Source organism: Bactrocera oleae, chromosome 5 (assembly GCF_042242935.1).
Source record: "Bactrocera oleae isolate idBacOlea1 chromosome 5, idBacOlea1, whole genome shotgun sequence".
NCBI lineage: Eukaryota > Metazoa > Arthropoda > Insecta > Diptera > Tephritidae > Bactrocera > Bactrocera oleae.
Window position 1 is genome coordinate 71,635,899 of NC_091539.1, and position 17,819 is coordinate 71,653,717.

Below are 17,819 nucleotides of genomic sequence, written 5' to 3' on the forward strand. Positions count from 1 at the left end.
GACTGCAGCAACCACTATCCATATCCGATAACAAGAAAATCGAAAATTCACTCTGCTCTTTGATAATAAACGGTAAAACTGCTTAAACTAATTTACGATCTGGAGCCAAATTGTGAAAATAAACATAAAATTAATTTTGATAACAAACGCAAACAAAAAACCAAAAATAACAACCGTGGAAGTTGTAGCTACACTTTTGTATGCCATTGGCCAGCGACTATAATTGCAGAACGTTGGTAATTGAATTTGATTTGTAGCCAATTGAATGCAAAGCGATAAACGGTGCTCTTGAAACGAAAGAACGCGTCCTTTGCACACTGTATGCCCATTTACTTTGCAGGCCAAAAAAAAAAGACACTATTTTATTATGATACAACTAATCTTGTAGAGAAATCGATTTGCTATTACTAAAGAATTTTCTGCTGTATTGAAACTAACACTGAAAGATGCATTGAATGAGGTAACTATAATCACAAGGAATTCATCGATTCATGAAACATTGGAGAGTGGCGAATCGAACAACTACTAACTTGTATGAAATAGACATGAATAAATATATAATAACAAGCGATTACCACTTCTTAATGCAAGGAAAATAAATTTAGATCAACTGATTTCTCAACTCCTCGGTGTTCATTATCTTTCTTATTCCTTTCTCATTATTAAATACCCTTTGTATGCATAAAGTAACTTACCTATGTCCACAAACAATTAATTGAGTTAATTCATTTATTTTTAATATCTTGTTATCAGCGTATGTAATACCTATAAATCCCTTATTTATTTTTTTTAAAATCCAGCAAATAGTACAAATCTGTGGCAAATAATAGAGCCCTAATTCCAGGCGCACAAACTCACTTACACCCATGTACGAGTATACCCATTGCTGCTATATTTATCTCGCTCGCTGAGGAAAACGCTTAAGCTACCACAAATATTTCTAGCGATTAACGATGTACACAAGTAAAACGCTGTGACAAGAGCAATAATGAAGAAACCTACGTGTTTTCACGCTCGTGCTATCAGACATTCACAAACCGAATATCCGAAGGTTTAACAAATAGAAGAATATTTAATAATTATTTAGTACATACGAACTTGTAGACTCAATATTTGTATATATAGCTTGTATTTCTACCAACCGGTGGATCTTTGTTTCATATCCGGTCAGATGCACAAGTTTTACTAATTTAACTGACAAAAATATGTTTCAGTATTTTAACTGAAAACCGATTTATTCGAACACTTTCCAAATAATCCAACTGAAAAAGTCAAATAAATAGTTTAAAGTAACATACTTTGCAGAAAATATTTTCACTATTAAAACCACATTTTATTTTTGCTGCTTGAATTATACAAGTCTTCGTTTTTTTCTACCTAAATTCATATCCGCTATATTTACTTACTTTTTAAACAAACGAAGTCAATGCATTTAATCAATAAGAACACACACACCGTTCTCTTATCAAATCGATGTTCTGATGAATCGCCTTACAACAACATGCAAACTGACAACTCAAATTAATCAATTCATCACAAAGCCTCTAACAAATTGGCTTTTCAAAAATTTCATTGAGCATAAAAGTGAGCTTTTAAAATCTTAAAAAGCCACAAACAAATAAGAATAACTTAGCCCTTTAAACTGTAAATGCAACAATTCGTGTATTTGCTATCTACCAGGATATGCATTCGAATCTATTTGAATACGTACATACATATGTATGTATGTATATAAATATACACTATTCATCAAAGCCTACTAAATGCCGTTGCATAATCCACTTTAGAATATACGAAATAGTTTGCTTTGAAGATAAAATTAATCTGACGTAAATGAATGTGTACGTACTTACATTTAAATATGTACAAGTATGTATGCAAATATATATACTGATATGTATATACAGAGCAGCAGAAGCAGATATGAATCGATTCTTGAGTGCAATAAGAGCTCTACTATTTATTGTCGATGAATTAAAGTGTTTGAAAACACAGAGTACCAAATCCTTCCAACATTTTCCCATATATGTATGTATGTTTCCATATGTATATGTGTGTTTGTATACCTATATAAGCTCGTCCCAAAAGAAATATTTATGTCTGTTGCACTCCATAGACACAATTTGACACGATAAGCGTTGGAACATGGTGTCAAAAGGAATTTTGAGAAAAAGAGCAAATTCTAAATGGAGTCAATTCTGGTACAAGCTCGAGCCATTGGCGGCTAAAATGCTGGGCGGACAAGCCAAGAACATGTCAAAACTGTCACTCGCACATTGCTGGTGGTTTTGCCGCCCACCCATAAATACCGGACTAACACAGGCGGATGAATAAAACTCGAATCCGAGAGGAACAACTCAATTCAAAAGCGTTCAGAAATATTTTTTTCCATTTAACACTCCTGTCTCTTTGTTTTTGCACTTTTTGTTTTTATTTTCGCATCTCGCATTTTTTCGCCTTCTACGTAAGTGTGTGTACGTGCGCACGAGTATTTTTGTGACGCACATGACACGCCTAAATAACAACACCGCCGCCTATTATGTCAGTCATGTCGAAAGCATATGCTGCGACGCAACAAAAACAACAAAAGCAAAGCGCTGACTGGCATAAAGTCAATTCTTTGTACAAAAAAAAATTAATAAAAATCAACAGCAGCGATTACGGCGATGCGTCGCAGTTGATTGCTTTGGCAAACAACGCGAACAAACGCACCAATTGTCATTTTGACATTTCGCTCTTATTGCGCTGTCATTTAAGCGACGTACGTTTGAGTCAAGTTGAAGGTGGGTCGCGACAAACGGACGAGCTGTGAAAAAACTCTCATAAACAAATAATAAATTGTTTCTACAATTTCGCCCAATAAGTGACATGGTGTCCGCAATATGTTCAGTGGCAAAAAGGCAGGGGTATACAACAACGCAACAACAACAGAAAACAATGATTTCCAATGTAATTGTGTGATGATGCGAAGTATTGAACTCAATAATGAATCTTTGTCGCTTATCAATCCTTCGTTAAAATAATGTCTATGTTAGGAACGTAGAACAATATTCACGAAAACCATTTGATTGACTGTTTCCAACCCATAAACAAGAGTAAATATGATTATACATCGCTGGTCCTACTTAATTATCTAAAAAGGAAATTATTTTAATTTTCCACTGAACAGGTCATCTCACTTTCGAATTATATAGCCTTGCAAGTGCCTAATGTAACCTTTTTATCCATATTATTTCAATTAACATTTGTTGAAATCATTAGAAAAAAATCAAGTTAAAGAAAGCAAAACCCGAATTCCAGTAATTATTTTCGGTTTTATTAGCAGACAGCCGAGCGACGCCGGAGGAATTCCTTTAGCTTGCTGTTTGAGCAACGCACTCATTATTTACTTTCGTTGATTAGACAACATTCACATTCGTTGCAAGCTACTTCACTACGAATTAACCACTTTGTTCTTTGCCATTTTCCCTTTCGATGGCCAATGCAATTATGAACGCGGCATTAAGCACCAAATGAAGCGAAAGCGAATCGTACGCAATTCACTCGCGGTCTTTCCAGTGTTTTAACCCAAAGGAATCGATTATTTACGATGTGCCTGCGGTTGTGAAAGGGGAGCAATCTTAGTTAATTACACTTATTCTGAAATATGCAAAATCCTGGAAACGAAATTGTTTGAAAATATGTATTTTGGTATGTCTCGAGTCAAATGATTGTCGAGACACAGCAAAGCTTTAACTAGAATCATAAATTTAACAGCCGCGAAAACACAGTGATTGCAACTACGTAGCGGCGATGTGGAATCTGTATATATTGCCGTCCACTTGGCATGTGATAGATAATGCGGGTGGTGATAAGACCGATGTGCTGATAAGATGTAATTATAGTAAACGCAGACAGACAAACGTGCAAACACACTTTTGTAAATGTTTGTACATATAAATGTAACTACAACAATCAAGGTAGAAGTACATTGTAGCGCCAGCGAGGTTTATATGCGCGGCATACGTACTAGATTAATATTCGAAACTCTACAAATAACGGACAAAATTTACCGAAAACCAGCGCTAAGTAATGGACCAATAGTTCTATCTAACCGCTCCAATGCTTATTACAACTTACAAATTCGCAGTACTCTCAGCTTTTTAGAGCTTCTAACAACGTTGCATATTGTTTACATATTCACAAACCATACCTCATAGGGAGTACAAAGCTATAATATGATAGAAATCACATATAAAATACAATTTGTGATAAAAATTATAATACGACCTTGGCTACCTATCGGTTTCTTTCTACATATTTAGTCCCCTTACCCTTAGTTACTTTCGATTTCCACTCACCTCTTATTGACACTATCTATGGCATATAATATAATATATGCATACTTGTATATCTGTTCCGCACCTTGTATAACGGTAACGAAAATGACATTGCAAAGCAGGTGTCCCCCGGGTATAATATTGCTATTCTATTTAATGTTGTTGTGGCTAATGCACACGCGGTTTTTGTTTTGAACACAGCGTTATAGCACATACAAGTACATAGGCAAATCAAAAATAAATACTTGATGTGCCCGTATAAATACTCGTAAAATTTGTGAGAAAAACAAACATCGATAAATGACCTTGTCAAAAGTGGGAAAAAAGAAAAAATGTGAATATTGAGTCTGACTGGCACGGAAATTAATGAATTTTAAATGAAATTTTAGATAAACAGAAAAAGATCAAAAAACGCAACATAAAAAACAAATAAACAAGTGACAAATAATGACAACAATTTAGTGGAACATTAGAAAAGTGAAAACTTCACATCACTAAGCAGCAGCCGAGGCGTAATGTGAAAACAAATAGCAAAACAACAACTACAAAAACAACACAAAAATTAAAACTATAAACCGCACATTAAACTGCAGTGTTTGAGGTCAGCCAAACAACAAGTGTTAGCCGCATGCCACCGGAGCCAACAACAAGAACAACAACAACACAACAAAACTCAGCAACTAACTTGAAGCTTGCCAATACACGAATTTACCAACTTTCCGCCGCTAACTTTCCAGGCCGCCCATCAAACTAGCACAACAGTGAGTGCGTCGCACGAGTACTCGCACCTAATCGCAATCCCATTAGTGGGCACAGACTACAACAATGTTTATTTCGTATCTGAACTGCGAAGGCGACAGCGAGAGTAGCCACAGCGACACGATGTCCGTGGAGCAACTGTTGCACGCGGTACGTGAACAAACCGAGTCCGAGGAGGAGAGTAGCGGCGATGACGACGACGCCGATGACAATGGTGATGGTGGTGATGATGGTGGAGGTCGGTGTAAGGACGCAGGCGATGGCAGTGAGTCTGAATCGAGTCATACTGTCGATTCAACGACCAGCGGTGCGCCGCTCCTTCGCCGCTTCCGACGCTCGTCCATTGGCATGCAGCGCAAGGCAGCATTTCGTCAACGGAAAATGGATTCGTTGGGCACGTGGCGGAAGCGGTAAGTGAGATCGATATGAAGCGGAAGGAAGTATTCGCATACGTGCATGGAATATGTGCGCGAGAGCGAGCAAACATATGTGTTTGTGACAGGTGCGAGTATAACTACTGCATGATGCTAGCTTTTGGATATTAAGACTATTTGTCAATGCAAAATCATTAACAAAATATGCACAGCGTAAGATAAAACCTCTGTCATGGCCGGAAATTTTTAAATTAAATTTATTACTAACTTTCAAAAAGGCTTACGGAAATTCAATTTTGCAACTATAATAGAATAAATACAAGTATTAACCGTTGTTCAAGGTGTGTGATTCTGCTTTTTGCAACTCATCTCTGGACATTGGAAAACATTTAAATAAGGAATATCTGTGCCGAAGTGCATAGCTTAATGTAAAGAGAACCCATTTTTAGATAATTATTTGCGGCAAACATAGAAGTGTCCTCTTATAATTTTGTTACCATTTTAAACAATTGTGTTATAAACAATTTTTCCACATACTATCCCTCTTCGCCTTCGATCTTTTAATTCTATCTCCGAGTCCTTTTTTGGGGGTCAAAATTAGCCATGCTCAAAGAAGCTATTGGTGGTGCTAAAATTGATTATTGGCGATGACGAGGCCCGTAATCCTCGCTGATTGCAGTAGTTTTCCGTATCCTCTCGTAGTCATCTACCAGTGCTTTCCAGGTAGTTTTTATAAACATTATATGAGCATAAAGAAATGAAAATATGGAGCTTCTTCATACAGTTAGACATCGTCCCTCACAATGCTTCTCATCTATTCCAATCCTGAAGGAGTAAAGTATCTATTAAAGCTCGACCACTGTGTTCAAATTGACGGTGTTAGAATGGATTCTAAAATATATGTTGACTCATATCATTAATATCTTTATTATCGTCTATGGAAAACTAATTTTGAAAGTAGATAGTAATACAACAACTTAATCTCCTCAAAAGTGCTACAAAATTATTTACACGACACAAAGTTCCTTCTAGAGGAGAGTGGGACTACAAAAATATAAACGATTTTACTACTGCTAAAACACTTTGCCCTCTCACTCACAGAAAAACTACGAAATACCGGAAAACATTGAAAACATAACTAATCCAACATCCTCCCCTCTCAATCAATTTTACTCAACGTGAATGAGAAAAAAGTGTCAAATTTATGCAAATCTCATGAAGAAATGTCTGTCAACTTGTTGTTGTTGAGATGCACGACAGCACAAATACTCCTGCATTCTCATACCCACTAAAATAGTGCACAAAGGCGAATAAAAAACGGTGACGAGAACACAAGTAGAAACCGTTTTTGTCAAATCGCATTATTGCAAAGCCCAAGCTATATTTGTGCTAAACAAAAACGGCACGCACACACATACACCGAAACGCATACAAACACGCGGTGACGGCGGAAAAACGTTAGCAATACGATGACTGCTGCCGTCGCCGGTGCTGGTGACGATAACTGGCAACATCAACAATAACAAGAGAACATACAAACCAACAATGACGAACCACCTGCACCCTCAGCCATGCACACCTTCACAGGCAACAATGGCAGGGCGCAAGGCTGCAGGTTGCATTGCCAACCCACATTTACTATGCGAGTGTGTGTGTGTGCTTGCGCACCCTTTGACGCACACAAATACATCAAAAACACTCCACTGAAAGGCAACTGCTTTCGCCGGCTGTCCGGCTTACCCCTTTGCCCAATGTTCAGTTGTTCGGTTGTCCAACTGTCCATCTCATGCTCATGTCCAAATGTCATCCTGCGGGCATAAGCGATGAGATTTTTGTTATTTTTATTGTTATTTGCTCATAATATAATAATGATATTTAGTGATGCAATTAAAGTTATACAGAATATAGCGTATAAGTTTGTGTCGATTTAGAAATAAGTAATAAGTAAATAGTTCCTATTTGCTTTGAAATTGCATTCAATTAAAGAATTTTCATTATTAATTTAAATTAACTACTACCTTATTACTATATTATTTACCTCTTAATTGACGGTATGCATAGCTACGAGAGCAACACATGAGATCCGTTGAATTGTGTTCTCAGTAAAGTTCGTTCAGACCCAGTTATAGGGGTTTCAACCAATAAGTATACATGAAGCAAGACTCAAAATTTTGAGGAATGACATTTGTCAAAGTTGTCTGCAAGTAAGCGAGATAGAAAAATTTTGATACTTTTTCCTCGACTGTCCAGCTTTCTGTACCCTGAGGTTGAAACAACTTAAATGTCTTTTCCGGCTGAACCGGCTGGAATCCAAATTAGACGCCTCGGCTCAAAGCTTCTCATCAATACATAAGGGTCTCCTGACGAATACCTCCGATTTTGTGACAACTCAAAGAACTGGTGTTTCAACTGTTCTAACCATTAATAGTCCTCTTTGCAGGCAGCTCACGGCCTAAAATTTTGTTGTAGTCAATTTTCATCGACAAATCAGTGTATCTTAATGTATTGAATGCATTCGTGAGGAAAAGCATTTTACGAATCGACTCTCCACGGCCGTCGTGTACACTCTCAGCTACGGCCGCTATATTTTCTTCACTGCGTGCTGGACGTAGTCTATTCGGTCGAATAATATCCAATAATGAATGCAGAGTCTCAAGATGGGTGATGGTGTTGCGAATCTTTCTCGAAAGAGCAAATTTAGATTATAACAACTCTTGCAGTAAGCAAACAATCTAACATTTGAGTTTAATTGCCTATTTACAGGCGCTCTATCGTCACACACATATGCGCATAGATATGAACACAGATAAACACATAATATTTTGGGCAAATTTCCAGCACTTTTGTAGAAATGTTTACTTGCGGCATCTTTAAGGCTGAAAGGCCGCACGAAAAACGCAGTCTCCTTGTAACATTCTTGTCGAACTATTTTTGGGTGTTTCAAGCAGTCACAATGTAGCTAAGCAATTACATTATTCAAATATTTTCTTTTCATTGTTTCTTTTTTTTCCCATTGTAGACGTTCTGCGTCGGCGAGTAATGCCCGACGGCCAATTCGGATTGTACCCGACTGGACCGAAAACGCGGTGCAGGGAGAACACTTCTGGAAACCCACGTCGGCGTCCGGCGATCTTTGCTGCTTGAACGAGGAGTGCATTGTGAGTATTTCAACTCATATACACACCGATACACATACATACACGTGAATATTTCAATTATCATGCATATAAAAATAAAGCATAATGGTGTTTTAATTTCATTAAAAAAAATACGAAAAATAAGCAACGCAATTTGCCGACAGTAGCGCTAATTAGGCTGAGAGCGTTAAATTTAATTAATTGAAATGCTTGTAGAGTGCGAATTCCCGCGCAGACTGTTTGAGCGCATCGCGCAAAACACTTTAAATCAATTACAAAATTGTTGCGTGTAATTCATGTATTGCATGCTTAACGCACATTACGATATCGCGCACACGCACATTTTGACGCTTGTACACACACGTGAGCACTCGGCCACGCTTTCATTTGCTGAATATGCGAAACTTTCGTTAAAGGTTGTGCGCTTGTGTGTGTGAGTGTGTGACTTTGCTCATACATTAGGATATTTTAAACGTACCTTATATGTGCATATGTATTTATGCCAGTATGCGTGCGTGTAAGTGCTCGTACACATGCTAATTGTTATTATCAATGAGTATCACACATTCACGGCAACGAGCGCTCTTTTCACTTCGTATATACTCATAATCATCATTATTACAACAAATTATATTCTCATGCGGCAAATTTGCTCACGCACGAAACAAAAAGAAGACATACATGTGAGCTCACATTCATACATACATATCTACATGTAACAGTATATATTAGCAGACACATACTTACAAATTTATTACAGTGATATTTTAAGTGGTAAAAGTATAAGTTACCTATTTATCAGGTCTATCTACTACTCAAACGTTTAAAATTAGTAAAATATAGTCTGCTCGCATCCTTTAGGTAAGGTAAATATTTACGTATTATATACATATACTTGTATACCCCTTACCTTAGGTCGTGGGTTTAAACTTCGACCGAGATAAATTTTTGAAATTATGGATACATTTTGGCATACAGGCAGTGGTTTTTATTATTTTAGCACAAAAAAAAACCATTCCATTCAAGGCGGTTAATTTTATGAATAATGTTTATATTTGTTGAATTTGTTTACTTTAAAAATCTTGAAATATTAACGAAAACTACTCAACCCTCAAATTTGACATAGTATACTTTGGTAAATTTAATATTATTCTCGTCCATCTCTTCAAGTGAAATCTAATCGAAATGTTAAGTTTCCAAAAATCCTAAATAGTCGTTTACCGCTTAGCACCTTGCCGCTCCTAGAAGCTTATAAAGTAGGTGATAAAAAAATAATTTTCAGCTGCAGAAAGAAAAGTAAACAGTTCTACATACCCATTTAATGTATATAGTGTCAGAAAACGGCCATTTATCAAAAAATCAACTTATTTTAATTTTTTGCCAAGCTGAAAGATGCATGTTCAAAAATACGTTTTATAAGAGTAAGACGAATGTTTTTTCGCCAAAAAATATTATTTACTGGGTGAAGGGTTTCAATTTTCACAACAAAAAAATCAAAAAAAAAGGAAAGTGTGGAATATCTTAGAAATAGAATATAAGGATAATAAACTGATGAAACACCATTTTACACTCCTAAACACAGTTAATGACTTCTTCTCTCTGAGAAAGTGGTCCAGTGAAGGATTTTTTTTACCCAAAATTTTAATCAGTTTTAACCATACGAAACAGGCAGAAAAGTTGATAGTGATATTAACTACTATTTCGGTGTAATCATTCATTTTAAATGTAAACTGATTGAACTGAGCGGCTATACTTTAGATGGCTGTAAGGCAAGATATCAATCAAAAATTTTAGTATGCTATTTTTGAACGTATAGACTATCGATATATGCAAGAATAAAAAATTTAATTTTTTCGAAATTTCATATTAGGTGTGCCCCTTGACGACGACCTAGAGTTAGGCATTTCGTAATTCGCTTTAAACAATTAAATTTAATCAAAACTTGTCCTCTGTGCAGCAAGTATCCAAACTTCAATTTCAAGTTCTTCCAATAACTTTTTTTTAATTATTTCAATTTAAAACAAAATAAAAATTTAATTAGTTTGTTAAAATACCTGCTTTCGATTGTAAGCTTCCTTATTTACCATGTAAATTGAATTTTTTACTATTATTTTTTTGGTAAATTATATGTTAAATCATGCTCAAATGATCATGTTAAATATTGCCATTACTCATTTCCATTCGCTCTCAAACTTCTATTTATATATACTTATACATATATAATAATTCTGTATTAAAGAATTAAAACACCATGAAATTGCTTTAAGCAGCTAATTATCGTGTAATGTAAATTTTTGGCGGTTAAAAATCAACTCATCGATTTCAAAACCTTTTCACATTCATTTATTTACCACACATACGCGCACACACATATATATGCATTGACGTGTATTTAATATATCAACATTAAAGCGTGACATTTCATTTACAGTATTCATTTAATATAATATTATTATTATTAATATGTTTTCCTTTTTGAATAACAGAAAAGTGGTCAACGCATGAAGTGCTCGGCTTGCCAATTAATTGCGCATCAAAATTGCATTCCAATCGTCAATGAAAAGACTCAATTAGCGTGTAAGCCGACATTTCGGGACGTGGGCGTAAGACAATACCGGGAGCAGTCCACAACGCATCATCACTGGGTTCATCGCAAAATGGAGAAGGGCAAGTGCAAGCAGTGCGGAAAGGTGAGTGCAATCATCGGATATATAGATTTAATTAAATTCACAAACACACACTTACCAACAAACCATATATGAGTATGTAAAGTCATGAAATATTTACGAGTAACGAGCTCAAAAGCTTTTAAGCGAAATAATTAATTTAAAATAGCAAATTAATTCCAGGGCAATTAATAATCTCTAGCTAAATTCAAGTATTTCTCAATATTATACTAGAATTAGCAAACCAAGAGCTAAGTATATTTATTACTACTTATTACTACAACTTGCATAGATATACACATATCTTTCGCCTTACGAAATGCTCCTTGTCCATGGCGTCTCTGCACGTACGTCGGATTGCATGGAATTTCATAATAAACGCCCCATTAATGGCATCGATACCATCATAAATAGCATATCGAATAATAATGCAGAACAGGTAGTACAAAATTTAAGACAACAGCAACAACAAAATCAGATTTACATTGTACATGCAACCAAAGCGACCAGGGACATAGCCATAACTCGGTGTATTGGAAAAGCTGGCACATCCATGCTGTCCGACCTTTTGTACCATAGTGCCGATTAAACATGTCTGGTAGAAGCAACAAAAGCAACTAGGGCAACTTGCGGCATAGTACAGAAATCCTGGAGGGACATGCAGCAACTTACACAGTAGGAATTGAAACAAGAAGAAGAATGCCAAAGGGAATAAGTGGCTAACACCAACAGCTGACGGCTGAATGCGGTTAGGAAAATGAAAACATGCATACAAAAACGTAGCATAACAACGTTTGTGAAAATTATTTCTGACAAAGAATGTGCTAATCTTCTGTAGCGGTGTTGTTTTAGAATTTTAAATATTTTAAATTTAATTTAGAGTTTTTATAAAATAATATATATATACTTATAATTTTTATGAAACAGAGTTGCGCTCGCTAGCGTTTAGTAGCTTTATAATACTGCATTTAGCAGGACTTTAACGCACCTCGCTTTTACTAAAACCCTTCATGCAACAATACACAATCGACACCCTTTCAATTCAAGCAGAATAAGCACGTTTGGTTTTGGTGAACAGAAAGTGCTCAAGAGCAAAGCGTCTTCTTTGAACAATTCCGCGATCATCTGTTTGTTGTTGCAAAATCATAGATTAAGAATATGGTTGTGTACCGTGGTTGTGCTGCCGAGAAACGTAATTTTCATTTGGACTACATAGTTGTGCAATTTACGACGCGTCTTAGTTTCATTATATAGAATGGTTTCAAACAAAAAATGAACGAAAAGCCCTGCCATGCGACCATAAAAAGCTGCAAGATAGTAAACTCGAAGTTTATGACATGTTGGGTCTTACCTTCTTTTCTATTATAATTGAGCCATTTTTAAGGCTTCGATAGCAAGAAATTCATAACAATTCCAGTATGTAAAAACTATAATAAGTACCACAAAGCAAAATAGTTGCTACTGACACTACTTACATTAAGATCAGAAAGTCTCCGGAAATTGTAAATAAAACGCAAAATTTTTAATTTTCATCAATATTTATTTTTTTGCCTTCAAAATAACGATTTACCAATCATCGAAACATGCTTTGTAGATCCGGCTTTTAGTTCCCTCTGCGAATTTTCTTTTACGGTCTCAATTGCGTCGAAACGGGTTCCACGGAGTGGTAACTTGAGCCGTCGTAAACGGCCGAAATTGTGGGCTAATAACTTCCGGAAATTTTCTGTTCTTAATGTATAACAGGATTCTAAAAGGCTGACAACTCACGATTTCTTTACGCAATCTGACTTACACTTATATATTTTTTTTTGCTTTTGCAGGCTGTCCAGGGTAAACTATTTGGTTCCAAGGAGATAGTGGCACTGTCCTGCGCCTGGTGTCACGAGGTCTACCACAACAAGGAGTCCTGCTTTAATCAAGCCAAGATCGGTGAAGAGTGCACCTTGGGTAAGTTTTCAAAATCATTGAAATAAAAGAATGAAATTGAAGTACCAGGAATGGCACTAAACAAAAAGCTGGTGTTTTGTTGCCAAACGAATAATTGCTTGTAATTGCAGTTGATTAGAACTCATTTCTAAATCAAATTTACATTAAAAATACATTTAACAAAATTGCCAAGATATCGAAGTGCATTCCAGCTAAATCTGCGCTGCGTCACTTTCAAAAGTTTATGACACTTTTCCAGGAAGTGCTTGAGGATATACGAGAGTGCAGAGAAAATATTGTTGAGTGTTGCACTTAATGCATGGCTTGCGTGCTTGTGGGCCACTTTAAAATTCCACTTAATTACACAAATCCGACACCACGCACGCTGATGTAAACGAATGCGTGTGTGTGTGCGTGTACGTCTGTGTATGTATATATATAATATATAATATATAAGATATATATAAGACTGAAGCAAGACAAACTTATTCCATGTTAAACTTTGCTACGAAAGCGTGCATTGTGTTGCAAGTGTTGCACCGGAATTGGTCTGAAGAAACAAGAGCATATATGTGTGTATGTAGATATGTGGATATGTTAAATATAATTTTCTGAAAATCTTCCACCTCAGTGCGCGTTGAATCTATTTGCCTTTACTCAATCAGCACTGCAACTTAATGAGACAACTTTTCTATTCAATTGTGGTGAAATCAAGTGAATTGTTGCAGTTGCATACATATATTTATCATTATTTCCGATTGTTCACAATGTGCGAAGACAGTTTGTTTTCAATCCAATCCACAGATAATAAACTACACCGTTAGTAAGGGGTTTCTTCGCAGCCAACAAGAAGATATAATTTAACAATCGCAGATGCTGAATTAGTTAAATTATACAATATAAATATAAGCCGTAAAAATTATTCGTCCGAAAGAATTATTTCTAATTTAAGTCACTCTAGACAGGAACCTATTTCCTTTAGGATACTTTAATTTTGAAATGTTACTCATACGCCACCGCTCTGAGTACTATAACAATATCGCTCTCTCTCATTCATCACTTTATCTATCACAATATAATTAAGTTAATGCACTTCATAAGTAATGGCGGATAGAAAATGAGTACATTAGCTATTTGAGCCCAATAACGGATGGTGCTCATACGCCATGGCGAGCCAATTAAAATTCAACTGCAGCTCAAACTGCTAATACATAGACATCCATCGTCGATTTATAAATATTTCACTATGTCATAAGGGTCAATTGTTACAAGGATACATGTGCCTGCTCAGGAGCAATGCTACTCAAATTTAAGCGCGGAACTCTTTTGAGTCCAATTTATTTATTATAATTTAACAAATATTGTATCGCTAGGAATGTTGAGTTTAGACGTTTCTCCAAAGGCCGCAAGCTAATCAAATAGAATGTCGGATTGAAATGGAATATACAGCTACGGATAAACTTAACTCTCTCCGCCGATGTTTAATCAAGTGTAAAGTACAGGAACTACCCGAATTGCTAATCAGAGCTTTACTACGGCGATTAAAATGAAATCATGCTTCGAAATTAATATGCGAGTCAAACCACTGCAACCAAATGCTGGAAGTTAAGATACATATAACTGTAAATTTCTCAGTCCAAATATGTATATCACTTTAAGCAAACCGCAGATGCAAGCCATTTTCATATTTCCCCCACGCTGCGATTGAACATTTAATGCATTCAATGCTTTGCATTGTTAGTTTGCTCCATGGTCATCGGTTCGCAATAGTCATTGGCCTGCTCACCACCCCCGTACGACGACTAAGCAGCTATGTCGTTTACCGTATAATAACCGTTACTTCAAGCTCAAACATTGGTAGCCGTAAATGCGTCCGCTAAACACGTACGAGAACACAGCAATGGCCGCACAACAAATCTTAAGAGCGGGCAAAATTGTGTGTGTGTTAGAGGCAAGAGTATTTGCCGGGGAGGTGTGCACAGGCAATTGCATATGTGTGTTCTTCAGCTTCGATTACACTCGGTGTCATCAGCAAACGAATCTGCTTAAAATTAGTACCAGCTTATCAGCCGCAGCAGGTGCGGCAAGGCGTTGAGGTGATGAGGGTGGTTACATAAGTATTTGCGGATATTTTCGATTGCATTTACAATTTGTAAAATACTCAGCTTTATTACTTTGCAGTGTGAAAATCTTTTTACCACATGCACACAATGCAATTGTGAGCGTTTTCTTGGGAAATTGGAAAATTTAGCTCCTTCGGTCCTCAGCTCGCACAAGCTAAGCACTGGCAAAGCAAAATCGTATAATGGAGGGAAAAAATGCTTCATCATTTTCGTCTTTGATTTGAAAGCGTGAAGTCAATACTTTTCGTTTAGACTGAACAGGGGGAGTTGAGCGTTTAACACTTCTTGCTGTAATCTGCACTGTGTTCAAAGAATACGTACTATAAAATTATATTGCTAGAACCCAATGAACAGTGATACACAAAACATCAGCTGTAGGACTTTTCCAAAAGTGTTCTTTGTTAACTGCGGAAAATATTTTTGAATCCGCCAACAGTTGTTATCTCACTTTCTTCGTAAATTTAGTACCAAAAACACCACACTTTATATATTACAGGAAATTACGCGCCAATTATCGTGCCACCTTCTTGGATCGTCAAGTTGCCTACTAAAGGTAATTTTAAATCATCCATACGAGTAAACAACAAGACCAATGTGACCATAGCGAGCAGTAAGAAGAAGGGTGCGAGTAAACGGCAAAAGCAAAAGGAAGAGAAGAAAGAACCGCGCGCTTTCATCGTGAAGCCCATACCATCGCCCGACGTAATACCTGTGATTGTGTTCATCAATCCCAAATCGGGCGGTAATCAAGGTGTCAAGCTGTTGGGTAAATTCCAACATCTACTAAACCCTCGACAAGTTTTCGATTTAACGCAAGGCGGTCCAAAGATGGGGTAAGTACACATCGATCTGCGGCCATTATTAGATATTGATTATTTATTTCTGCTTCGTTTAATCGTAGTTTGGAGCTATTCCGTAAAGCACCTAACTTGCGCGTGCTAGCGTGCGGCGGTGACGGTACTGTTGGTTGGATACTCTCTGTGCTGGACATGTTGAACCCACCTATAACACCGGCGCCAGCTGTTGGTGTGCTGCCCTTAGGTACTGGCAATGATCTCGCTCGTGCTCTCGGTTGGGGTGGTGTAAGTATGCCGCTATTTGTGCGCGCTAGACAAATATTTCGCTCTGACTTTGACAATTTAAACAAATGTTTCAACTTGCTCTCCCGTAGGGCTACACCGATGAGCCGGTCAGTAAGATATTACGCGAAATCGGCATGTCCCAGTGTGTGCTAATGGATCGCTGGCGTTTGAATGTTACGCCCAACCGTGAGGTGGAAGACGATAATGTCAACCGCAGCAAGGACAATGTTCCGTTAAATGTGATCAATAACTATTACTCCTTCGGCGTCGATGCACACATCGCACTTGAATTCCACGAGGCGCGCGAAGCTCATCCCGAGCGTTTCAACTCGCGTCTGCGCAACAAGATGTACTACGGTCAAATGGGCGGAAAAGATCTGATTTTGCGACAGTATCGGAATCTCTCACAGTGGGTGACGCTTGAGTGCGACGGCACGGATTTCACGGGTAAACTGCGTGACGCCGGCTGTCACGCAGTGCTATTTCTAAACATTGGCAGGTGAGTTCACAGCACTTTTCTCTACCAGCACCTCTTATGGTGCACATTGCATGCCATTAGTGGCACATTAAAGGTGTTATGGCTGCAAAACCAAATAAAAACAAATTCTTGATTTAAACGTTCCAACGAACGGTCATTTAACATATAGTACGCCAGACAGCGGCAATTGCAATCACTTAGCCATAAATTGCACACCTTTTTTAAGTGCTCCCTTGGACATGCAAGAGTGCATTAGATACATATCTGCGACGGCACTCCTATATAACAACTTTGTTGTGTTTTATTTCTCTTTTTCTTCCCTAATATTCCAAACGTGCATTCCACGCACTTAGCTATGGCGGCGGCACCCATCCCTGGAACGACTCGTTCGGCCAATCCAAGCCAGCCATCGATGACGGCATGTTAGAGGTGGTCGGTCTGACCACTTACCAGCTGCCCATGTTGCAGGCCGGCTTGCATGGCACCTGCATTTGCCAGTGTCGGTCGGCGCGCATCGTCACCAAGAAGACTATCCCGATGCAGGTGGACGGCGAGGCGTGCCGCGTTAAGCCATCAATTATCGAAATGAGTTTGTTGAACAAGGCGGTTATGCTGGCCAAACGCAAACACGGACGCGGCGATGTACAGTAAGTGCAAACCATGTTTTTTAGATATGCAAATAAACTTATATTTTTTCGAAACACCTTTGTGCCCAAAACTTGCTCATTCATTATAGTATTAGTGTGGTTTGAGCTAAAAGTATTTATCTATATAATATCATAACGATTTTTTCATTGCTGTAAAGAAATGTCGCCAACAAAGTTTCATTTCAATATTTGAACTTCTAAAATGAATAAATATCCGCATTTATCAGTTATTGTTGTAGTTTCAGCTAAACCTTTCCCGAACTAGTTGTAGGAGAGATCATTCTCGGATTTTTATAAATTCTTGTAAG

The 17,819-nt window shown here is 37.3% G+C and overlaps 1 protein-coding gene across 7 annotated transcripts in view; it reads left to right on the top strand.

Annotated features, from left to right (window-relative positions):
• Positions 1-17,819, top strand: part of rdgA (retinal degeneration A) — a 163,887-nt gene that overhangs the window by 138,986 nt on the left and 7,082 nt on the right. For 4 of the 7 annotated variants that reach the window (XM_070110418.1, XM_014247032.3, XM_036365377.2 and 1 more), the window contains exons 5-11: positions 8,472-8,610; positions 11,076-11,279; positions 13,076-13,202; positions 15,801-16,137; positions 16,206-16,386; positions 16,476-16,885; positions 17,218-17,511. In XM_070110418.1, coding sequence (XP_069966519.1) covers positions 8,472-8,610; positions 11,076-11,279; positions 13,076-13,202; positions 15,801-16,137; positions 16,206-16,386; positions 16,476-16,885; positions 17,218-17,511 — 1,692 coding nt within the window. Of the gene's footprint in view, positions 1-4,708; positions 5,489-8,471; positions 8,611-11,075; positions 11,280-13,075; positions 13,203-15,800; positions 16,138-16,205; positions 16,387-16,475; positions 16,886-17,217; positions 17,512-17,819 lie in introns of all 7 variants that reach the window. The other 3 variants (XM_070110422.1, XM_070110420.1, XM_070110421.1) reach the window with 1 other exon arrangement.